General features: G+C 35.9%; 2 protein-coding genes and 1 pseudogene across 3 annotated transcripts; 1 reads left to right on the top strand and 2 right to left on the bottom strand.

Moving 5' to 3' along the window:
• Window positions 1-8,727: 8,727 nt before the first annotated feature.
• Window positions 8,728-11,767, top strand: LOC132172584 (PR5-like receptor kinase; annotated as a pseudogene).
• Window positions 11,768-12,138: 371 nt separating this feature from the next.
• LOC132177962 (glycosyltransferase BC10-like) lies at window positions 12,139-14,097 on the bottom strand. The gene is made up of 2 exons (XM_059590433.1): window positions 13,189-14,097; window positions 12,139-12,889 (listed from the first exon to the last, which is right to left on the bottom strand). Exons 1-2 carry the CDS (start codon window positions 13,729-13,731, stop codon window positions 12,242-12,244), a joined length of 1,191 nt encoding a protein of 396 aa, XP_059446416.1. The 5' UTR covers window positions 13,732-14,097; the 3' UTR covers window positions 12,139-12,241.
• Window positions 14,098-14,340: 243 nt separating this feature from the next.
• On the bottom strand, window positions 14,341-25,170 carry LOC132177952 (uncharacterized). Of its 2 annotated transcripts, XR_009439803.1 has the most exons (13): window positions 24,817-25,170; window positions 24,576-24,723; window positions 23,963-24,117; window positions 23,329-23,511; window positions 21,582-21,657; window positions 20,483-20,560; window positions 18,582-18,667; window positions 17,586-17,659; window positions 16,683-16,728; window positions 16,470-16,579; window positions 15,873-16,047; window positions 14,882-15,000; window positions 14,524-14,611 (listed from the first exon to the last, which is right to left on the bottom strand). XR_009439803.1 is itself a non-coding variant. In XM_059590426.1 (12 exons), the coding sequence occupies exons 1-12, from the start codon at window positions 25,078-25,080 to the stop codon at window positions 14,426-14,428; spliced, it is 1,581 nt and encodes a 526-aa protein (XP_059446409.1). In that variant the 5' UTR covers window positions 25,081-25,170; the 3' UTR covers window positions 14,341-14,425. The 2 variants fall into 2 exon arrangements, 1 of the variants encoding a protein (XP_059446409.1); XM_059590426.1 differs by lacking the exon at window positions 14,882-15,000 and having other exon boundaries at window positions 14,341-14,611.
• Window positions 25,171-25,553: the final 383 nt, after the last annotated feature.

The raw sequence follows: 25,553 nt of genomic DNA, 5'->3' as shown, positions 1-25,553 counted from the left end.
TCTAGACCGTCGATTAAGACTCTTCCACCCTTCCCCGGCAGTTTCACTCCTGTTTCCCTTTCTCCATGATAACCATATCACTTGCCTGCCACTTTTGACAATCTTTTTGCTGGTTCCAATACTATCCTTGCTTTCCAAAGAGACTCTTAAATCTAATTCATTTGCCAACACATTAGTAATAGCAAGATTGTTGGAAGAAGCAATTCTTTACTAAAAAGCACCCGGCTTTAATTTTGGTGCCGTGTTGGCGTCTCTTTGGGACCAAACGACGTTAGGCGTTTCTTGTGGACTTTGACATTTTTGTGTTATGTAGGAAACAAAAAGTCTCAGTTAACCTTGGCCGCCAGTTATTAATCCTCCTCATTATAAGAAAAGAAACGTTACGTAGTTTCCGTGTCCATGGCTCCTAACTTTCTCATATTGATTTTATGACATTCAAATGCTGTGGATAATCAAACGGCAAACATGAAACACCCACGTGTTGAGAACCCACTAGGCTCCCCATTCCTTAGAAGACAAGTTTGACCGTGCAAACGAGAATTTTGCATGGGATTGCTGCAGCTGCCGTTTTGATGTCTACACTTTCTATGCATGGAAAGAGAATTAACTGATTGATCCCTCGCCTTAACGGTATTTGAAAATCACTACCAATTTCGCACCCGTCTCTTTGCTTTCTTTCTCTTTTTGAACCTTCTTTTGTTTCTTTTCACTTCAGTCAACAAATAATACTTTTCAGGTTCAATCTCCCGCGTTTGTCGACATGATTATTCACATAGAAAAAAAAAAAACAAAACAAAACGAAAAGGCATGCACGACGATTGACGAACGTGATATTTGGGCCAAGACGGCGAGGGTTTTGACCCGTTGATTTTATTTATTTTTAACATTTTTCTTGTAATAATTTATGATAGCAATAATCAAGGATGGAACTAGGGGCGGTTTTGAAGTATATCATACGGTGTCATTTCATTTAAATTAGTAATAAAATAATGCACAGATAAATAGATAAAATCTAAAGACTTATATTGATCATACTATAAATAATAAATAATTATTAAACAGATGGTGTCATTTGATTTAAGTGATTATTATAACTAATAAAATATTACTAAAACATTATAATAAATAAATAAAACTTAAAGACTTGTGTATTTTTTTTTTTTTTCTAGTCAATACGAAAAGACTTTATAGATTGGTACCGTAAATAATAAAACAAAACGCTCAAAAAAAAAAAAACTCAGGTCAATTAGCTAGTCATGTCAAGTGGATCCCAACAAAGTTAACAAACCAATTAAATTGACACATGTACCTTAATTTTCGGGGAGAAAAGTAGCTCATGAGTATCTGTTTATTTCGTTTGAATTCGGAGGGGTTCGATGAATTTGGATAGCATTTTACGAGATCCACTTCTAGCTCAACCAAAAAAAACATAATAAATCAAAGTATATAGTAGATTATCTACCTTAATTCCTCAATTTATTTATTTATTCTTTCTTTTCAAAATTCAACATTAAAATGAGGATTATAATTTTACTAAAAAGAAAAAGATTATCATGAATATGACATAATAGGTATCCTGGTGTGATAAGAATATTCTCCCATTCTAAAGTGGAGGAGCCGTCATTAACTTGATATCACATGTTCCATTTGAGATTAATGCTTTTTCAAATAAAGGAGGCTGCGGATGCATGGAATGGGGCTTGTAATCTCACACTGTGCCTGATGGACCCATTTAACATCATTAATGTCCAAGTAAATCATAGGATTGTGCTCAATTAAATGTCAAATATTTTTCCTTATGCTCCCCATTATTTTAGTTTTAAAATATTATAATGCTTTTTACTCCCCAATCACACAGTCAGGACTGTCCACTATAATGAAGTGGTATTTAATTTTCTTCCCCCACACTTAAGGCGGCCGGTTTGAGATTAGACATATATTGCAACCAATTGGATGATTACTTGTCCCTAAGGGATAGCTCAATCGGCTATATGCCACACATCATGAAGCGATGGTCACAAGTTTGAATCCCCTCTTCTTCTTTCATTGTATGGACATGTAAAAAAAAAAAAATGGATAATCTCTTGGGTTTTCTCCACCCTTGTTTGGAAATGTTAAATTCTTAATTTAAATAATTAAATTCATTATTTTTTATTGGCTCAAACTTTTAAAATAAACAATGATTGTCTTAAGTTTGAATCATATCTTCATAATTCACCTCCTATTTCAATTAAATATTCTTATTAAAAGAGAGTTTAACCCCTTAAATAAGAGGGTGTTAAAATATTTATTTAATTATTTAATTTATCATTGCTTATCTTAAGCTTTTAGAATAAGTAGTTATTTCTAGCCGTCTCTTTTCTCTCTAGCCGCCAGAGAGAAAGCGAAACCCTTTCAGCCACATAGGGGAGGAGGGTTGGCCGTTTGGCAGCCTTCCCTCCCCCCTCGTCCTTCCTCACTCCGGTCTTAGCTATTTACCTGATGCCCTAGCCCCGGTCCCTCCTCTCTTCCCCTTCCTTGCTGCTCCTTTCCCCCTCCGTTTTTCTCCCTTTTTGCCCATTCCCTGCCGCTTTTCTTCCCCCGCCTTCATTTTCTGCAGCGGGCTCCTTGGCCTTGTTTTGGCTCTTTGTGGGTTCGGATTTTGTCTGTGGTCTCCGCCAACCTATGTCGCCGCTTCACTGCCCGCTATTAGGGTTTTCTTTCATGCGTCCCCACCGCGTCGAGCTCGCACGCCCCCTTAGCGGCGGTTTCAGGTCTGCATGGGTCCAACTCCCTTCCGGCTACCGTCTTCCCAATTTGTGCTCATTTTCCCTGTTTTTTTCCTATTTTGGTGGCTCCTTGTTGTTTTTTTCTTTTTTTTCTTGTTTGTGGTTGTTTTCAGGTCCTGCTTTGCCGGTCTTCTGCGCCTGTTCGCTGCCCACCATCCACTATTGGGCCTTTTGACGCGTCCCCGCCACGATGAGCTTCCAACGCCCCTTCGGTTTTCAGTTCCCGGCGTGTGCGTGATCGGAGTGTGCTTTTTTTTTTTTTCTTTTTTATTTCCCTATTTTGTTGCTTCTTTAAGATGTATTTGTGTTTTGGCGTGTGTTTTTTCCCTGTATCGTTTAATTTCCATGTTTTATTCGGTTTGTAATAAGGCTCTTTCCCCTCTCACTCGATCTTTGTCGCCTTTGGATTAATTAGTTTTGGTCCAGGCCTTTGGATTGTGGATGTAATCTTTATCCTGGCCTTCGGGTCGAGGAGGAAAAGTTTCGGCATGATAGTCTTTCCGCTCTCAGGGTCGAGGAATAATTGCTATCCATGCATTTGGTTGAGTCTGTCTGTCACAGATCTAATATTAAATCTGATTTTAGTCATGAGTTAGCGGATTGGTGTCAAATCTTGTACTAAACCTGGTAATCTTATAGCTTTATGCTATGGTTGCTTCAGAGCTTTGTTCTATGATGTAAGAGCTTTATGCTCGTGGTATTATTGAATGAAATGTTATATTTTTCTAAAAAAAAAAACAAAAAACAAAAAATAAAAATAAAAAGAATAAGTAGTTATTTAATGTAGTATTAGAGCTGAAAAAAAAATTAATTAATTAATTATTTTCAGGACCTTACAGTGTGATCGTGGTACATACAAATGATTTATTATTGTGGCTAAATGATTTAAAAGAGGATTCATCAAAAAAAAGAAAAAAAAGGATTTATATATAAGAGGCAGACCAAGTGGGAAAGTGCTCCACTATCTCCACATGCCCTCAGTGCGCGCGAATGTGCCATGCATGGTAAAAGGAAGCAAATTGTGGTGATATTCATCATTTTCTCCCAATGTGCGACATGTTTTTCGGCCATACAGTGTTGGAGCTATCCTTAGCAAAGGCTCTAGAGTGTTTGCTTCAAACTTCCTCGCGAAAACGAAGCAAATTGTGGCGGTGCTACCATTATAAATATTAAATACAATTAAAGCCATCTCTCACCCGATTCAGAAACGTTTCAGACATATGTCACACTTCCTTCCCCTCAAACCTTGTAGGGTGCGACCCACCTCTGGACCAATCAACCCAAGTAATATTGCTCCAGTTTGAGTTCATGTCCGGGTGAGTTTTCGTCACAAGGGTTCCCAACTAACTAGTGCTCATCCATGTAACATGGAGGCTTGCAATGGTTCTCAAAAATGGGGTAGTATTTCACATCCGATACTATCTCTACCGCCATCCTCTACCAAACTTCGAACCACTGGTTGCCTTTATGGCTTTACGCCAATCGGACAATAATATGGTTGGCCACATTCGTTTATTGTAATGACCATGACCTATGTGCCATGGGTCGCAATGGCGGACCTACATACACTATTAGGGGGGCGAGTGTCCCCCCAAACTTTTTTGAAACTCTACTTTACCCTTCACATTTCACTTTTTGTCCCTCCGAATTACTATTTCGTCCCCTCAGTTATTTTTTGTTTATTATATTAGGGACAAGGCTGCACTTCTTTGTTGATTATATGATATTTATCTACTAGGGAAAGGCTGCACTTCTTGTGCTGTGTGAAAATCAGTTGTTTTTTGCTTATTATATTTGAATAAGACAAATAGTGTGAAAAGACTCTGAAAATTTGTAACTTAAAAGGCTTCTTCTGCCTTCTTGTTTATTTTATTTTTCTACCAATAATAATAAAATGGTTAGGTAAGAGGGAAAAACTTATTTTTCATGCCTTAAAAGTTTTATAATTAAAATAAAAAATTAAAAAATTAAAAAAAAAAACCTTTATATTTTATCTTTTTGTTATGAACTAAATTTAGTTCAGAAGCAAATTTAGCACAAAATTAGGGGCTTAAAAATTTAAACATTCAACTAAATATTTTTTTTTTTTTTATGACGTAGACCCTTAAAAATTAGTTTTTTTTTTTTTTTTTGGGTCCCCTCACTCAAACTTCTGGTTCCGCTCCAGGTGGGTTGTTGATTGAGGCAACAAAAATTTGGTTGGAGTTATTGTTTGTGGAAGTTGAATAGAGGGATGCATGTTTCAGGGAGCTAGTAACGTTGAAATTAAATCAAGTAGGGCATTAGCTAATAGGTGCTTCTCCAGTGATTCGTATTAATCATTGTGGGTCATCTCCTTTCATTGGCTGCAAAATATAGTTGCAAATTAACGTTGAAATTTGCGTAGAGAAACTGGATAAAGATTTCTATAAAATTACGTAATTAGTACAATTCAAATAACTAATGGTAGATAATTCCAATCCAACAAAACTTGACCAACTAGTTAATTAATTAATGCATGGGAAGGAATTTTTTTTTTGTAGCGAAGCATATTTAATTATGAATGGGAGAGAATACAATAAATTTCTAACTTGGCTTGGTATTCTCCTGGCCACTTGTAAAACACTGAGGATTCTGGTGGTTAATTAATTGGTTATTTTGAGTACCGAGGAAGTATGGATGTAAATTGAGTAGAAACCTGCATATATGCCCCTTGAAGAACTTTTCCCGGCAGTCTCCCCCTAATTAAGAAGATGAATGCGTCCGATGATTATAGGGGTAACCAACCCATTAAACACTAATAAGATTTAACCTCTTAATTATAGGAGTCAAGGAAAGATTTCAAGTGTTCATGCGACTCGGATTATGTACGTCAACTTATCGATCCAATCATATTTTGATTAAAAAAAAATTCCAAGCGTATTATCCAATTTGTTTCCTAATTGATGATGAAAAATGATTCCCTAATTAACTGGCTAACCATATATACCCACAAAAACAAAGGGTTAGGAAAGCTCATCAAATTTGTTATCAAATTGATTTATCAATTTTTCAGAGGACTTCATGTCATCGCCGAAATTGTTCGGAACCATAAATATTCGAACAAAGAAAGGATTTTTCAATGCTGAAAAATATTTTAATATTTAATTTCAATTCAACGGCTTAAATTCAAAAGAATCGCGTCGTTCTTTGGTGCAATTGGTCTCGATCTTGACTAAGACATAAATATATCGTGTGATCAATTTTAATTGATGTTTGATGCTGACATAGCAATAATTCAAAGCTAGGCGTGTATTTCTAGAAATGGAGAGAGCCATGCAAACCCATAAAGCATTCACAACAAACTCTCTATATGTGGTTTCATTTTCTAAGTTTAGAAAAAATGTCAAAAAATCACAAAAAATCATCCACGGACCACGGCAGACTCTTTATATTTTCCTTAAACATTAGAATCGCTACAGTACAACCCAATGTATATGGTTGCAAATCCTTGCGCTAATTTTATATATATATATATATATATATATATATATATCTCCTGAATCATTAAAAAAATAGAAAAATAAAGAACTAAAAAAATAAATAAGAGTAAAAAAATGATATTTAATTAGTATAGAGAAGCTATTTGTGGAGTATATGTAGATAGGGAATTAAGTAAAAAGTAGTTTTGATCTTTAAATGTAAGGAAAATGACAAGGAAACTGCTGAGAATGCTCCTAGTCCAGATGAAAATTAAGTACAATGAAAAGTCTAACAATAATTGATATTTGACGCTGACAAAGCAATAATTCAAAGGCGTGTATTTTTAGTAAAGGAGAAGAGCCAAACCCAATATTACTAGTCCAGATGAAGACTAGGTACAATGAAATGTCTATAGGGGTAGAATTAGGATTTTAATATTTAATTTCAATTCAACGGCTTAAATTCAAAAGAATCGCGACGTTCTTTCGTGCAATTGGTCTCGATCTTGACCAAGACATAAATATATGAGGAATGATAGGGACCCAACTTTTTTGCCCAACAAAAGTCCAACTTTTGCCTTATTTATTTTTTAAAAATAAAATAAAATAAAAAATAAAAAAAATGTTTGAAGCAACCCTACCTATTTTTTGTCTTTCTTATATTTGGTATTTTTTAAAAAATGAAAAATGGTATTTTTTTCATAATAATGTCATTTTTTTCAAGAAAATGTCATTATTATGAAGAAAAATACTATTTTTCATTTTAAAAAAAATACTAAATAAAAGAAAGGCAAAAATAGATAGGGTTGCTTCAGACATTTTTTCCATTTTTCATTTTGTTTTTTTTAGAAAAAAAATAAAAGGTAAAAGTTGGACTTTTGTTGGGCAAAAAAGTTGGGCCTTTAGCATTTCTCTAAATATATCGTGTGATCAATTTTAATTGATGTTTGATGCTGACATAGCAATAATTCAAAGCTAGGCATGTATTTCTAGAAATGGAGAGAGCCATGCAAACCCCATAAAGCATTCACAACAAACTCTCTATACGTGGTTTCATTTTCTAAGTTTACGAAAAATATCAAAAAATTATAAAAAGTCATCCACAGTAAACTATTTATATTTCCCTTAGACATTAGAATCGCTACAGTACAACTCAATGTATATGATTACACTGAAGCAATCCTTGTGCTAATTAAAATAAAAAAAATAAAAAATAAAAAAATCATTCTCTCTCCTTAATCATTAAAAAATAGAGAAATAAAGAACTAAAAAAATAAATAAGAGTAAAGAAATGGTATTTAATTAGTATAGGGAAGCTATTTGTAGAGTACATGTAGATAGGGAATTAAGTAAAAAATAGTTTTGATCTTTAAATATAAGGAAAATGACAAGGAAACTGCTGAAAATGCTCCTAGTCCAGATGAAAATTAAGTACAATGAAAAGTCTAACAATAATTGATATTTGACGCTGACAAAGCAATAATTCAAAGGCGTATATTTTTAGTAAAGGAGAAGAGCCAAACCCAATATTACTAGTCCAGATGAAGACTAGGTACAATGAAATGTCTATAGGGGTAGAATTAGGATTTTAAATGTCGGAAAAAAAATAAAAATAAAAATAGGGCTGTAAAAATTTGCTTTTAAAAGAATTATAGAAATATTTTTTTTAAAAAAAAAAAAAAAAAAAAAATTGGAGAACATTTTGAGTCTTGGGGACTAAAGCCTCTTCCACCCTTAGCCGTTTATCGTGCATGTAATATAAGCAATTCATTGCACTCGATCCAAATCTTGATAATTCTTTATACGACGGTAAGGATCTCATATAATTATGTCAATTTCTGGTAACTTAACTCATAACTATTAGATCGGGTCTTTGATCATCTTATCTGAAAACTAATTGATGTTCAGTAAAAGAAGTCAAAGCCTTTTATAGCATTCGAAATCACACTTCACAAGACATGTTTTAAGAACCGTTCACAACATTATATTGTTGCATCTCTACAATAACCATAATCATTGATAAGGAACTTTAATCTTTTGCAAAGATAAAGGATAGTGTTACTACAGGTTTTAGAAGCCATTTCATGATGATGATCTCTACATTGTGCCTAATGAAAAGTAATCAATAATCACAATTTTCGTCCTTCAAATATTGAAACAAGTACTTTAGAGTACACAATTCTTCGTTGGTGGTAGCGTCTTGATGACGGTTAAGAGACGGGGTGGTGGTGGGCTGCCGATCTGCCTACCCCAACTCTCCCCACCATCATAGCACTAACGTCTCTATCCTCTCAAATAACAAGGAAAATATGGAGAAGATTGGAAAATTAGAGTTCTCAAATTTCAAGTGTCCCACACAGACAAGAGCAAAGACACTCTTACGAGGCTTCATAAAATTGGATGTTGGTTGTAGTTTGTCCCACATCGAAAAATCCCCCTCCCAACGCCAACACCCTCCCCTGTCTTGACAAAAGATCCCACCCCTCCCTCTCTGCCTCTCTCCATCTCTCTATCTGGAAATGGGTTACTCGAGAACCCTTCTTTGTCTCTCTATCTATCTCCTCGCTCTTTCATCCTTCACCACCGCCGCCCTCAGCCCCGCCCCGAGTGGCTGGTCCGCCAGCACAGGCCAGTGTGAGTGGAAAAACACCGGCCTGCAGATGTATTCGATGACCCAGTTGTACTTTTCTTTGGTTATCCCAGAGTTCCCGTCTACTGTGACCAAACATACACTTCGTGGTTTCGGATTGGAAAAGGAAGAACATTTCATTTGTTGTGATTCACAGGTGACGGCATTGCTCGAGGTCGCAGAGGAGTTGAGGTACCCGATCAAGATAGCTAATTCCAACATAGCCAGTTCCTTGGCAAGGTAACGACGCGTGCAGTGGTTGGAGTTTCATTACCTGCGATTCGCAGAGGAAGATTATCAAAGTGGATTTCGGGAAACAGGGTTTTGTGGGTACGATCTCGCCGGCCATTGCGAATCTGATATCGTTGAGAAATTTGTATCTGAATGATAATAATTTGACCGGTTCCATACCGGATAGTTTGGCCACCTTGCCGGACCTGCAGCTTCTTGACGTCTCGAACAATAACCTTACTGGGTCGATACCGAAATTCACATCGACGGTGAAGTTCAATGCAACCGGCAATCCGTTGCTTGGGACGACTACTCCGAGCTCTGGAAATGGTGGAGGTACTTTCGTCTCCCCCGTTATGATTGCTGGTATAGTCATTTAACGAAATCACTTTCTAAAAAATAAAGTGTGTTCTATCTGCAAGCACTTCTCTCAACAAAACAAAAAACAAAAACAAAAAAATTCAAACACTTTTCTTTGTATAAACGATTTTTTATTTTTTATTTTTTTCTCATAAAATATTTAAAACTCATTTCACTTTTATATTGTACCAATCAATTCTTATTACAACTACACCAAGAAAAATAAAATAGAAAAAAAGCTTTGCCAGACGTACTCCTTAAAATATATTTTAGCGTTTGACTTGTACAGAAAATTTCAATAATGAATTCGAACAATCTCCAATGATAGCGACTCGACTGGCGAGTCGGTGGCCGGTGGTAGATTATAATTACCACGTGCCAGTGGATAATGAACTGCAAAAAAAATAAAAAATAATAATAATAATAATAAGTTCAAACATAAAAAATGATTTACTATTGAAAAAATATATATTTTACAAAAAATTAAGAATATTTTTCTTGATAACCAAAAATATTTTGGGTTTGACATGATTTGGAGTTGTGTACGGAGAAGAGAATTGCATGGGACTAAGATTGCTGTGAAGAGGAAGGAATCTGTGATAATATTTATGAGCAAATTTCTTTATCCTTTTACGTTTTATTTATTCCAAATACATGTTTTATTATCATTTCAACCAAAACTAATATTTTTCGCAACTTTTGATGCAGGGAGTCAGAGATTGAAAGCGATGATACTAGCATCAGGTAACATATACATCTTTAATCAAATTTCATGTTTATATCATTCCATCTGGTGGTGATCTATTGTATCTTCAAAACATATATTGCAAATCCTTTTTTGCTCCTTCCGATGGTTTACGTGGCTAATTATTTCATGAAAACAAGTTTCCATGGCTCGACTTTCTCCATTTTTATCGTTCTATAATGATGTACGTGCTCTATATGAAATCCATTGGAAGACTTCTAAAGTTGTTGTCAAGTGTTCAAACTTCTGTGTTGCATTTCTTTTTTCTCTTTTGGACCTATAATAGACCATTTTTCTTAGTTCATGATTTTCCTCCTAGGCTCCATCTTGGCAATCAAAACTTCTTCGTTTCTTGTATGGTGTCACTACAAGAAAATGTTTAGGATCACACTCTCAATGGGTAGTTGGAGTTATTCTCGTTTATGCACCACATAACTTCGTAATCTCTATTCCTTGATTACAGCCATTTTATCTGCTGGAATTGGAGTTGTAATGATTGTAATATGCTGCTACTGCTTGAGGAAAAAGTTCTCATCTAATAAAATTATTTATTTTTGGAAGAAAGAAAGTCTAACCCACCAGACTGTCCAAGCTTTTTTAAGGAACCATGGACCTCTTGCTATTAGAAGATACAACTATTCAGATATCAAGAAAATGACCAACTTTTTTAAAGATAAATTAGGTGAAGGGGGCTATGGTGGTGTCTACAAGGAAAAGTTGCAAGATGGTTGTCTTATGGCAGTGAAGGTTATGAAAGAATCAAAAGGTATAACAGAGAGGAATTCATTAACGAGATTGTAAGCATTAGCAGGACCTCACATATTAATATTGTCTCTCTTATAGGCTTTTGCTTTGAAGGTTCTAAAAGAGCTCTCATATATGAATTTATGCCTAAGGATCTCTCGAGAAGTTCATATATCAAAAAAATCCCCCAATGATTGATCGCCGATTAGAATGGACAACATTACACGAGATTACACTTGGCATTGCTCAAGGATTAGAATACTTGCATAAGAATTGCAACACAAGAATCGTGCATTTTGACATAAAGCCTCACAACATTCTTTTGGATGAGGACTTTTGTTCAAAAATTTCTGATTTTGGCCTTGCAAAAATATGTCCTAAAGAAAATAGTATCATATTAATGTTGGGTGCGAGAGGGACAGCAGGATATATAGTTCCGGAAGTATTTTGTAGAAATTTTGGAGGGATCTCTCACAAATCAGATGTTTATAGCTACGGAATGATGGTTTTTGAAATAGTTGGGGAAAGAAGGAATATAGATGTCGAGATTAATAGTACCAATGAAATATTTTATCCGCATTGGATTTACAAAAGTCTTGAACAAGATAATGATCTGGGATTCCAGGGTCTTATGAATGAAGAGGATCACGAAAGAGCAAAGAAGATGATAATAGTGAGTTTGTGGTGCATACAGACGGACCCTTCAAGCCGGCCACCGATGAGTAGAGTTGTGAATATGTTAGAAGGAAGTCTCAAATCCTTGCAAGTACCACCCAAGCCTTTCTTGTCTTCGCTAGAAGATTCTTCAACAACAACGGAATCACTACAATATGATTCTGTAATGCCCTAAAATGCATATTTTCTTTAGAAGGAAATTCTAATATTGAGCAGTAACTAGCATCTTTTGTAAATTGCTTGAAATATTAGGTGGATGCATCTTTTCTTTATAAGGAAATTTTAATGTTAAGTAGTAAGTAGCATCTTTTGTGAATTTCATCGACTATTAGCTTGTGGATCGAAGTGCATTACAGTTAAAGACTTAAACTAACTTTGATTGCCTAAACTATGGAATGATATCTGTGGTGAATCATGATACTTCCATCATGAATTTATAAGGTTGCACATGAAGCAGAAGTTTCTGAAGGCCTTGCTCGAAATAGAGAATTTTTTTTTTTTTTTTTTTTTTTTTTACTTATTTGTTCTAAATAAAGGAGATAAACATATTCATACTGGGGTTGCCAATTTTAAAAACAATTCAAAAAGAATAGCCAAAAAAAAATTACATACTCAAACGAGAATGTTATGTTTGGGCCATACAAGTCTCCTAAGGATTAAACCCAAGCAGTGTTGGAGCTATCCTTAACAAAGGCTCTAGAGTGTTTGCTTCAAACTTCCTCGCGAAAAGGAAGCAAATTGTGGTGGTGTTACCATTATTATAACTGCAATTAAACCCATGTCTCACCCGATTCAGAAACGTTTCGGACACATCCTTCCCCACAAACCTTGTAGGGTGCGACCCACCTCTGGACCAATCAACCCAAGTGATGCTCCTGTTTGAGTTCATGTCCGGGTGAGTTTTTGTCACAAGGGTTGCCAAGTAGTGCTCATCCATGTAACATGGAGGCTTGCAATGGTTCACAAAAATGTGGTAGTATTTCACATCTGATACTATCTCTACCGCCAACCTCCGGCGAACTTCGAACCACTGGTTGCCTTTACGCCAATCGGACAATGATATGGTTGGCCACATTCGTTTATTGTAACGACCACGACCCATTTTCCGTGGGTCGTCGAATGAGCCTACAAAACTTTGGTTGGAGTTGATGAGATAGTTGTAAATTGTTGTGAAGTTGAATAGAGGAATACATGTTTCAGAAAGTAACACAAATCTCTCATTCGAGAAATCAAGTAGGGCATTGGCTAATAGGCGCCTCTCCGCATCCATCATGGTGGCTCGTCCCCATTCTGCTGGCTGCAAAATACAATTATTAGCGTGGAGAAAATGGATAAAGATCTCTACAATTAGACTGCTTGAATTGCACGTAATTTGGGCAACCTCACAGAGATAGAGGCTACAGAGCCCACCTGTCCTAGACAGCCTGGAGCGCATAATTTTCTTTTGTGAGACTGCCTAAATTGCTTGCAATTCAAACAGCCAATTGCAAATAATTCCAATCCAATAAAACTTAACCAATTGGTCAAAGTATGGGAAGGAAATTTTTTGTAGCAAAGCATATTTTGGAATGGGAGAGAACACTATAAATTTCTAACCTTGCTTGGTATTCTCCGCTTGTAAAACACTGAGGATTCTGGTGGTTCGTTATTGAGTTCTAAGGAAGTATGGATGTATATTGAGTAGAACCCAGCATGTCCCTTGAAGAACTTTTCCCAGAGCAGTGCTAACGGCAATCTCCCCCTGGTTAAGAACATGAATGCCACCTTTGGCGTCCGATTGTAGGGGTAATTTACCATATGTGGCACCATTGATGCTCTCCACGCTAGCTCCTCGTCGCTCATCGAATGTGATAGCTCCATGGGAGCTATCCAATCTCTCAAGGAATGAGCAGATGAAGAAGAACATGAAGGTGAAGGTGACATTGTATAAAATGTTGCGAGTTGCGGAAAGTAAAACTCATTATTAGAGGATAGGAATTTTCTAGCACGATTGTTGATGAAACATCCTAGTACCATTACGAAAAATGCTACTGACAAACCGAAGAAAATGGTGGTTGTGACATGCAAATTTCTTCCTTTGACTCTTCTAATACGGATGGAGAGTTCTTTTACAAACACAGTCACCTTACACTGCTTCATCTCTTTTATCTCTTTCTAGCTTACACTGTAATCAAGCAAAGCTCGCAGATCTTTATCTTCATTTATGCAAATGAAGTCCTGGAGACTTGATTTTAAGCTATGAAACCAAAGAGAGTTGGCAGGGTCTAGAACCGTTTGATTCGAGCAAGGTGAAGCAAGAGCACATGGGAAGTGCCAGGAGTTGTGTGAATAACGTTATGGATGGATGATAGGCATTAGGATTCACGAGAGTATGGGGGAGATATCACAAATATCATGTTCCATATCAAGCTTGGAACCCGCTGTGAATATAATATAGAGTTAAAGGAAAAACATAGCAGTTTCTTTGGGTCTCTCTCTTCTCTACTTTTCACTATAATCTCGTCTTATTGTCAATAACCAACAGTTCCTTAATTGATTCATCAAAAAAAAAAAAAAGCTGCTCCATTATGAGACCATTAAATCCAATTACATTAAAAACTTCACATTCTTTTGCACATCATCTACAAACTCTCTCTTCTTATATGCTCCCGTCTAACATTGTAGTTACTAATGACCTTTAATAGCATCATATAAACCATTTACACCCTGTTCCACCAACTTCTGGAAATTTCTCCTTCCAATACAGAATGAAAGTAAAAGGTCCGATCACTGATATATATATCTTATACACATGGATTGTCATGGGTTTCCAGAATGTACGCCCTAATGGGTCTCATTTGGAACTCAACCTATTAACCAAGTACAACACGGCAATGCTAGCCACTGTACCAACAATAAATGTTGTAGATGTCCTTACCTTCTGATAATTTAACTGCAGACCACAACTAATGTATGCCCAAATCCACCGGGAAAAGAAACGCAGCCGACAAGTTTTTCGGAATTTCTGAATCGAAAATGCCTACACAGAGCAATGCAGCAGGCTCTTATCAACACTACTAGAAATGAAGAAGCACTATCACCAACAACTATTTGTTCCCAGATAATGAAGTATACCCGCATCTACAATGTTACATTATAATAGCATTAAAGTTTTATTTCATGGGGTCTATGTGGTTGGATGATTATTTTCCCTTCCATTTTGACAAGGGATAGTTCAGTGGTTCAATAAAATTATATATAGAATAGAGCTTTTAAATCCAGGGAAATTGCAAGGTAAGTGGGTCCAAACCTAATAAAGACAGTTGATGTGCAGGGAACAAGAAGAAGCCTTCCTCACTTGGGTTACAATTTACCCACCGTGTCGGCAAATACAGTCAAACTGCGATTGAAAGTTTCTAAAGAGAAGCCCTGCACACACTCGGGTGAATTTTGGAAATTCATTCAAATAAGGAATGTGACTAAAATACGTAAGCTGGCAGAAAAATTTGTAATCATTTCAAACATGGATAGTGAGGTATCCAAATACCCTTCAAATTATTCCACTATAGGACATATATTATTTCAAAATAATATATGGATCAAAAAGAAGAAAAATAACAAACTATAGAGAAAAATCAAAGATGAAGCCAATGCAAGTATGCATGGCAGTGAATAAGGTTTCAATCACTGAAGTCCATGCTATGCCCAGCTTGCCCAAAGATGAAGGAAAGAGAACACAAGTGAGGAAATCATACATGCTTCATTCCCTAAGATTTTTTTCTTTTTTATTGGTGCAAGCACGCACCTAGTAAGTTTTGAACGCACCCCCACATTCATATTGTTCTTACAAGGGGAAGTGTTACTGGGGGTAGAGCTCATTGGCTTCCAGCACACCCTTATTTGTTGAGGTCTTTAAAATGTGAGGGAAAACTTGATTCTATCATCCTATCAAGTGAAAACTTGAACACTTAGAGGCAGGACATTCCATGGCAACAGTTGACTAATTACATTGAAAGTTGGCTTCAGAAAAAAAAAAAAAAAAAAAAAAAAAAACAGAATAAGAAGAATCATAATAAAGAAGTTACTTTAAACAGATCTAACATACAGTTATATCCTATTGTAACAATTGTATTTGTTCTTATGCTTAAAAAAATTTAACAAGAATGAACCAAAGCAAATGTACGTTATCCCTCTGATGTGTAAAATGTGAGAACTACTCAACCAAATGCATATGCAAGCTAATATGTGAAGAAGATGTATAACCATGGAAAATGCTGATGTTGAAACAGGAAAAAATTTACCTTTGGTAACCTATCATCCTGGGCCAGGTGATCCACATGAAGTCTCACATTGGATGCAGCAGGAATCCATAATCTGCGATCAACCTCAGAGTATACATATGCAACTATGTCAAACAATGTTTCTGCTCCATTTTCTATTGCCTTCAAGACAGAAGCTTCTCTACTTCTGCGGTTCCTGAATATTGCAATGATCCTATGTCAAGATTTGGTAGATATCGTTGCTACATTTAGTGTAGTTCTGAGATCCAAGAAGACCAAACTGACAGAAAGACAAGCTCTTGGCCCCATTGATAAAATTCGTGATAAAAAAGTGAATATTGAAAGAATCTTTTCATATGAGCATAAACTTTTAATTAACAAACAACCCACGTCAGAGGAAAATTTCTTTTCTAAAAACAGCAAAGGTGATTTTAAACCTCCCCAACAAAACAAAAAGACAAGGAAAAAAAATCCATGATGAAAGGGTAATGCAAAGAAAGGAGGGGGGAAGTACCTGGAAGGACTCATTTTTTAAGATCCCATGATAGGTAAAATTTTGTAGACAATTTAGCCTAACGTAGGAAACGGAGAAATAAAGAAAATGGTTTATGTTCATACTTGAGATATCCACAAAGCATGTGTTTTGGCCACAGGTTAACTCTCCCATGCATGGGAATCAAAGCATGTGGGGAAAGCTCCATAAATTTGTATGTTGTACGGAAGTATTGCTGCATACAAGAATATTTTTGAGATTTTAGATACATAACGTGAAAGCTTTATGGACAAGGACAATTATGGATCTCTGCAACTAGGGCTTTCACGTGAACTTACAGCCATATTTCCACCAGAAGTAACGTCCAAAAGAGCACTTCCTTGACTGAAACAGAGCACAAATTAAATTAGCAGAGTTTTTGGTTGGAAAAAAAAAAAAAATAGACCAAGAACAAAATCAAGTGCCCCATTCACAATCCAAAACAAAATCTGCAATATATATATATATATATAGAGAGAGAGAGAGAGAGAGAGAGAGACTGTTGAGGCTCCTATCAACCATTTCCTAGTGAACATCATAGTGTGTTGAGGCTCACTGAATTGAAATGGAGTTCAACTTGACTTATTTGAAACAGTGCATTGGGATATAACACTAACTACTCAAGCATCTATTCTTTCTTCACGCTACCCACCCACCCACACAAAAACATGCAAGAAGTTTTTCTCATCATCTTAAACACGCACTTGTATTATGGTAATGGTTGGATCCTTAGTATATATGTATTATAGAATTTACATTGCATGCATTTGGATGTGATAAAACCTTGTATAATATTCACCTTGCACTAAATCAAACAAAATTGTAAATTAATGGCAAGATCACTTCATCAGGTATATGCCAACAGGAATTTGAAGGAAATCTACATTACAAGGCACATTTAATTTCCTCATCTAAATAGGAGGTCAGAATGCAATATTGAAAAATGCCAATTAATTAATTTACCTTCATATAAAATCTAGGAATTGAAGGGGTAAACATGTTGGTAAATACACACCTCAGTCTGGGCATTCTTCTTAAATATAGTTAAGAAATCTGAATGATAATAGAACCTAAATATATTAACAAAAAATTGCCAATCAAATTACATGTAAAGATGCCAATAATACTATACTGTGAAGCACCTATCACCCTCGCCAGATTAGAGAATGAGAGGCAGAGGGTAGTTATCTACAGAATCTTACCCAACACAATGGTCACCAACAATCAATGACTGAGTACTCTCATGAAGCAGTGCCATGTGGCCATCTGTATGTCCCTGTATTAAGAAGAACATTTTATATTCAGATACAATATAAGTGCAGGTCGTATATGATAATAGCCTCCTTCTATGACATTGGATCGCCAGTTTTTCACACTATATAACTAAACAAACCTAATAGGCAACTGTTCCTTAAATTTTTGCCCTTCATCTCATTATTCTTGTATAATAATACAATATAGGTGATGGTATCAAGGTGAGGAAAGTTGTCTAATTTTTCTTTTTTTCTTAATCAGTGTTTTGTGTTTTGAAAAATATTTTCAAAAACAAAAACTGAAGCGTTTTCTGTGGGGACCACACCTGAAAACTTGTTTGGATAACTGTCTAAAAAGTGTTTTCAATGTTTAAAAAGCAAAAACAGTTTTTGAACAATGCAACCAAACAAGGATGATAATGTTTATTGGGAACCTCAAGGTCTTTCATGTTTAAAGTCACAATCTCAAACTTACAGGACCTATGACCAATAACTTGAAAGGTGCATTATAATATGGAAGACTTAATGTAAGATATGGATGTCTGTTCTACAACCACCCAAATGGACTTTTTTTTTGATAAGTACAACCACCCAAATGGACTTAATTGTGCCTCCCTATTTCTTCTACATTTTAACTTGAGAAGTTGTGCACCAAAGTACATCAAGACTTCTCATACTAAAAGGAGTTCAATTAGGTTTATTTGAGAAAAGCGTATCACAGGATCCCCGCAGAAAATTAAAAACTTTTCATGCAGGGAAATATTAAAAAATTAATCAACTTCATCAATAGAGATGGAAGGCTAACTAGCCTGAGAACATCTGGAGTATGAACAACAGAACAAGTGAGTTTGTACTGGCTTACCCCCAATGATACTTAAACTTCCAACAAAAAGAGAATTTTCATTTGTAGTTGTTGAAACAAAAAATTGTGTAAATGAGAAATACCGGTGCAAAAATGACACTTAGTCGCTGACCACCAATGCAAATATCTTCTGCCCCAGAAACTGAGGTATAGCCAAGAGACCAATCACCTGTCATCATCTAACACATATTAACGTTTCATATAATTGATGAAATCAATCTTAAATTATAATGGTTGAATGAGTTAAAAGTTCTAGGCAACCAAGACTTCATGAAGTAAAAATTTGCCAGCCTTTGTAGCCAAGTGGCACTTCTTCTGGGTGGGGGTCTGGGCTTTAAACCCTTGAGTGGGGATTAGAGGGAATTAGGGTGTTTCTTCTATAATTAGGGAAAAATAAATTAAGCTTACACAAGGGCCTTAACAAGAAGGAAACACAGACTGCAGCATTTATTTTATACTAAACGTAATAAGATACCAAATTGTATCTACATTTCTAAAAATTAATAGAAACATCAATATTGTGTTGGCATTCAAAGATGCAATTGTTCTAAGCCATATAAATATGTTGAGGTAGTAATCCAAACTCAACAGGAGGCTAAGTTGGTTAAAATATAGCATTTTTATACTACTTAATATATAATCATAAAACCAAACCATCACACTACTAATTAAGTCAAGTGTTTTGTAAGAGGCAATAGTAACACCAAGGTCCAAGGATATCAAGAGCTAGGAAACAGGCTTACAAGCACTAGGTTCTCAACTTAAGAATCATTTACTTGGTTTTCATATGTCAATCTTCGGCTCCCTAAAGGCTAAAGATACTCCAACCAGCTGAGCTACCTGAACCACTTTCCTAAATTCTGTTTTTCAGGAGCAATGTGGCCATTGATGAATATGTTTAATTCATTGTCCATGCCAATCTGGATGCCTTCCTCTTCCATTGGAGGAGCTTTATGTAATATATAATCCAAAGAATGATAAAGAGGTTTGTCCCCCAAAATAAGCATTCTTTTTTCGTACTGACCATCCACAAAAGTGAACTACACATTCATTGTATGACACAAGAGTCTCCACTGTAAACCAACATTCGGGGTCAAGAGTCTCCACTGTAAACCAACATTTGGGGTCAAGGGTTTAAGACTGATAAAAAAAAAAAATTAAATAAATTTTTAAATAAAAATAATAATAATAAAAAGAAGATAAATTGGTAGGCACTCTATCAAGATTCCTTTGCTACACGCCCAAGTTTAAACTCACATCACTCGACCCTCAAAAGAAAGCTCTGTAGCTTCAGAAAATATGCTCCAAAACTTATTCTTTCTTGAATTAAACTAGTTTCATCAATATCTATAGACATCTAATAAATCTAAATTCTAATAGGGGATAGAGTTCATAGTAGTAGATGAACAAAGTCGTAAACCAGTAATTACCACATTAAAGGAACAAATCACACAACCCAAAATAAGACCCATGGGCCACAATACAGCTCATGTCCAGAAATTCTCAAATTTATGAAATACCCTCAACATCAAAAACTTAAGAAATCGCAAATAAAACAAAATCAGCAACATACTATCATGAAGAAACACTTAAGTAAGACTTAATAACTAGTAACGTAGCCTAGCAAGATCCCAATCACGCCCATATCGAATATAGACTATACAATAATATATACTGTTGGTTTTTTAGCTTGCTTTTTCATAAGCTTCTTGCTACTTGCATTACTAACAAGCCAAAATTTTACAGGAACCTTTCTTTCATAGTTAAGCTTCTCATTTCATAGTTAAACTTCTCATTTTGACTTTTGTGTAATATCCTAAGAAGATTTTCTTGTTTACATAATTGAGCATAGAGATTCATGGCTTGTTTACAATATTATTTTATTAGTCCAGGCCCCACCCCCACACCCCCCTGCATCAAGAATTAACATTATATCTTGATCAATCAGTAATCTCATCTCAACCATGAGCTCAACAGTCATAACCTTTTCCAATGCGCCGCATTGTATTTTCATGTGCTAATAAAGTAGCATCAGGATTGGACTTTTGGACAATTGAAAGACCTGAAACAAGCCATAAAACAGAGAATTAACAGCCACTATACACCTAGTTGAAATAAAGTACATTAATCAGAACTTCAGAATGCAGGTGCCCAGCTAAAGTAAATTGGTTGTGAGAAATTTTATTTATAAGTAATCGAATTATATTGAAAAGCCAAAGGGCACAACCCAAATACATAGGAATTATATAAGAGAAACACCTAACAAGAAAAAAGAAAAAAGATCAATAAAATTGTAAATTGGTTGTGAGCAATAGTCTCAATGAGAGAGCACCAGAGGGAAAGAAGAATGTTTATGGAATGGAAGTGACTATAAGTGATCATTTTTGTCTTTTGGATAGGGTAAGTGATCAAGGGAAAGATTATTTCTTTCATTTCTTTTGATCGATAAATACAACTCATAACCCATTTTCTCGTTTTCCTATGCCCAATTATTAAGTGTATCTTCACCTGCCAACCCATTGGACCAACCCCTACCCCTAACAAAATAAATATTAACTACTTCTGATCCACACCTTCATAGATTAGCAAGATTGGAATTATTGTTAGAATATTAATTAAATAATTAAATTTACTAGTTCATATTAGCTTAAACTTTTTGGATAACTGGTAAGTTAATATGATACCAAAGCAAAAGTCCTAAGTTCAAACCTTGTCTGCGAAATTCACCTCGGGGGCTTGAGCCCACACGTGAGGAAAACTGTTAAAATATTAATTAACTATTTTCATTAGAGTAAACTTTTGGAATAACTAGTGATTTACCAATTGTAAGTTTTATTCTTTATCATATTTCTAGCATTTTATATGTTAGCTATTATGAAACAAATTCTGCTCGTCGTTTCCCGATTTCAACACTATACATACTGAACTACTCACGGCTTTTATATGTGCCTGATCTATCTTCTTATTTATGTGTGATCTACTATTGTAATGACATACAAAAACATCCAATTCAGACAACTACAAGAATTAAACAACAAACTTGACTTTTACAATCAGGTAAGTTACTTGTTATAAAAACTTACCATCTACATGATCCCGATGGTGATGGGTAACAAATACAACCAACTTTCGTGGCAAAGCAGCAACTATTTTTTGGAGCTGAGCATTTAAATGACAATTTTATCAAGTTCGACAAAAACTCATAGAAAAATCAAAATAACTCTAATTTAAGCACTATATGTACTAGGGGTGAATGTATATCATTCCATAGGCAAGTACAAAACACATCTCCAAGACTACTGAATTTTTTTTTATATATGTATTTCTAAGAATGCTGGACTGATGAATATAAATTAAAGGCAATAAATGTGAATTAATCAATTCCATACATCATCAATACTGCATGCAATAAAATGATTATCCATATTAAAAGGTTTGAGTAAATAACCAGAGAACCAGCATTTTTGTTAAGTTAGATCCTTGATTATGTTGTATAAAACTAAAAATGAAAAGACAAGCATTCACAGGAGATAGTTGAGACAAAGGAGTTGATTCCTGATCTCTTATAGCTCACAGCCTTGATAGTTGAGATGCTTACATAGGATCCTTCACAGGAGAGTCCCAAAGCCCAAGTTTATGATTACAAGCCAATCAAACTATGCAGAAGGATCGTTAAACAACTCCAGGGAAAGCCACATGACCTCTGGAATAGGACAAAAAGATTCTGTTGATGGGTAACGCGGTCTTGCCATTGGAGGTCCCAAGAATCCCAAAAGGTTGAGCATGAAACCAGATGGCATCCAGCGGAAGTGAGCCCAAAACCACCTCAATGGCCTCAAATCCACAAAAAAAGAGCCTTAGGCAACATCAAACAGAGTTGTGCTGTAACATCACTGATTTCCATACACAAAATGTCTACCGGTTGAAAGAGGAAATGTATTCTCTCCATAGAGACGAGGAAAGGATATTCTAATTATCAGAATGGGCTAATGATCCCATCAAACAAATGGATCATATTCATATTAAAAAGAATGCTCTATAGGATGGAGCTCTAGAAAGGAACAAGCTTATTGGCAGCCCAACAAGAAGAGCTGTATTGGATCAAATATAGGCAGAATTTATCAGAGACCCATCATTTTCTTAGGCATTTCCATACATAAAAAATGTGCCAGACAGAGAGCTGCAATTTTGGCCCAGAGGTGGGACAACTTATCAAAAAGCCACTCCTTTTCTTTGATGCTCTGTATTTCCATTTTCAAGGGGACACATCAAAAGTGTGCCAGACAGAGAGCTGCGATTTTGGCTCAAAGGTGGGACCACTTACCAAACAGCCACTCCTATTCTTCAGAGCTCGAAATTCAAAAAAGAGCACCATCACTCAAGAAAGAGAGCAAAGATAGCCTCCAAGGACAGGGAAAATGGTGGATCTCTCCCAAAGCAAAATGAGAAAGAAAACAGCATTCTTGGTTTCCTATTAAATGGAAAACGATAGGTACTAGCCTCGAGTTTACTTTTTTACTTTTTATAAGTTTAAAAGTAAGAAAAGTATGTTCCTCTCCTTCTTAGTTTTACTGTATAAATGTGTACAAGCAGGTGCTTCACAAGTATTGAACAGGCCCAGTTTTATTCTGAGCAGTGATCTTTAAAACAAAGTTGTAACCAATCACTAACCATGTTTAAACCGGAAGTGGAGTTGCCATTTCAAACATTAAAGTTCACTGAACTAGCAGATAATATTTGAGAATGTGAATGTCAAGAACATTAAAATGCTCAAAAGCATCTGTCACAAGGCAGAGCACTGTCTCAGCATAACAAAATGATAAATCATACCTCTTCATGGAATTCAGACCGACATCCTGGATCCACTATCAATGCATCCCCATAAGCAACAAAACTATTTTTCTCACTTTCATTTGAAACATTTTCAGGTGCAAATACAACCAAGTTTGTTGTACCAAAAGGCTTTGCTGTCCTACTTCCCATAGGTACAATTTTAACACCAGGAGGGTACTCCTGAAAAAGAGGATGAGTACAAAAAAGCTAAATTGGAATGATGCATTGAAGCAACTATACAGAAAAATCCCCTTGAATGGCAGTCTAAATGTTAAAAAATGATTACAGAATCAGTATTTTAACATGGTGTGCATCTGATTCAGAATCTGTTTCTTCACAATTACCATCAGAGTTTAAAGGCAGGATTAGATTAGGCAAAAACAGAAGCACATGTCTAAGCACTGAATTTTCATTTTTACATTCTCTGCTTAAAAAAATTAGGGAAAAAAACAACTTTATAGGCAATTCAAAATCATTCTAATGACCCTCAAAAGACAAGGTCTTATCACTGCTTCCAGATCATCCCTGAACTTAATAATACCTACTTATGTGACAGCACGTCTTTTGCTGCTGCTAAATGCCATATGCTTGCTCCATCTAGGAATGAAACTAAATCGAAAAGAAGGCAAACCTGATGTGGTAAGATGGGTGGGAGTTTTTGATCTGCCGGTTGCATTGAGTCATTTATAAGACCAACAACTGCTAGAGGTCCCACACGATCACTACCTGGTTTCACTTCCAGAAGCCAGCTTAGACATGTTTGGACTGACATCCACTTGCACTGCTCTGGTTATGTATATTCAATATCAGTTCCATATCCTATACAAGGTATAGTATGAGCAATACAAGTTGCAAAATGCTTAAATGAGATCCAAACATCCACACCAAGGAAGAAGGGAAATAATTTATCAGAAATGCTGAGGCCGTGACCACTAAAATATAAACTAACTTAACTCCTCTCTAGGTAAACAATACGATTTTTGTCAGGAAAGCAATACCCTTTTCTCATTTGAAGTCTACAAATTTATAAACATACCACATCTTACCAATTCAACAAATTTATCAAAGCACACGTAAGAAGCACTAAGAGCTCAAGTGCACAAGCACTAATTTAAAACAATGGGTTTTCAATGTGTTTAAAAGCAAGACCCAAGAAAGATATTAATATTCAGCATAGCAACCCTATAAAAGTAACAAAAAAGATTACCAATTCAATAAATTTATCAAAACAGACATAAGAAAACCTTGTAGATTTTGATCCCCAGCCACCAATTGTCCCGTAATGAACACAGTATGAACCGGCAAACCCGGTCCAAACTCAACTTCCTCCACATACTTCCAGAACTTCCACTCTCCCCCACCAGTGCCCACAAGCCCAACTTGATCCAAAACCTACAAAACCATCAACTTTCAAACCCCATTTCAGCAATACCATAGAATGCAATGCAACCCATATCCAAAACGCATCGCAAATACAAAAGATACCCGCTGGAGAGCACAACTGATATCGAATTTCCCCAAATTGATCTTCTCAGAACACCGTTCTGCGCCTTCCACAACAATCTGGGACTCAGACTCTGCCTCCAGAAGGTTCAGCTGCGTCGAGGGCAGGTCCCAGAGATCGGAATCCACGTAGGAATCGTACTCATCGTCGCCGAATCTCGGCGGTCGCGTCTGTTTCACGAGGAGGAACTCGGCGTCGTTTTGCGGGTTCTTGAGGATCACCGCGAGATTGTGGATTGCTGCCATTGGAGAGAGGCTTGAAGAGGTTGGAAGAAGAAGATGAAGGAGCGGGAACCGGGAGCTGGGGTTTACTACTTTGGCTCGTGTAATCTCACCTGCTACATGCCCAACTACTTTGGGAATAATTTATTACGTCATTTAACTACAACCACTTATCTCAGTTCAGAAAAAAGTGTCGTCAGCAATTAAAAATAGAGCAATTCGGGGACCACTAAGCAGTATTTAAAGTTGACGTGGCTTTTAAAATCATCATTAGATTAAAATTTAAGTATAATTTATCTAAAATTTAATGGTGATTTTAAAAGTTATATCAGCTTTAGGAGAATAAAAATATGATCCCTAGCATTTCATGGAGCTAATTGCCCGAGACAAAAAATAGCTCAAAATAACTAAATGTAACTATTATGAGCCCTTTAATTAATCTGCTAGAGATGCTCGTGAGTACTGTTTAGTGTTCACTCACCAAACATTTCTTATCA

Source organism: Corylus avellana, chromosome ca1 (genome assembly GCF_901000735.1).
Source record: "Corylus avellana chromosome ca1, CavTom2PMs-1.0".
NCBI classification, from domain to species: domain Eukaryota; kingdom Viridiplantae; phylum Streptophyta; class Magnoliopsida; order Fagales; family Betulaceae; genus Corylus; species Corylus avellana.
This window is presented reverse-complemented; position numbering and strand designations above follow the sequence as displayed.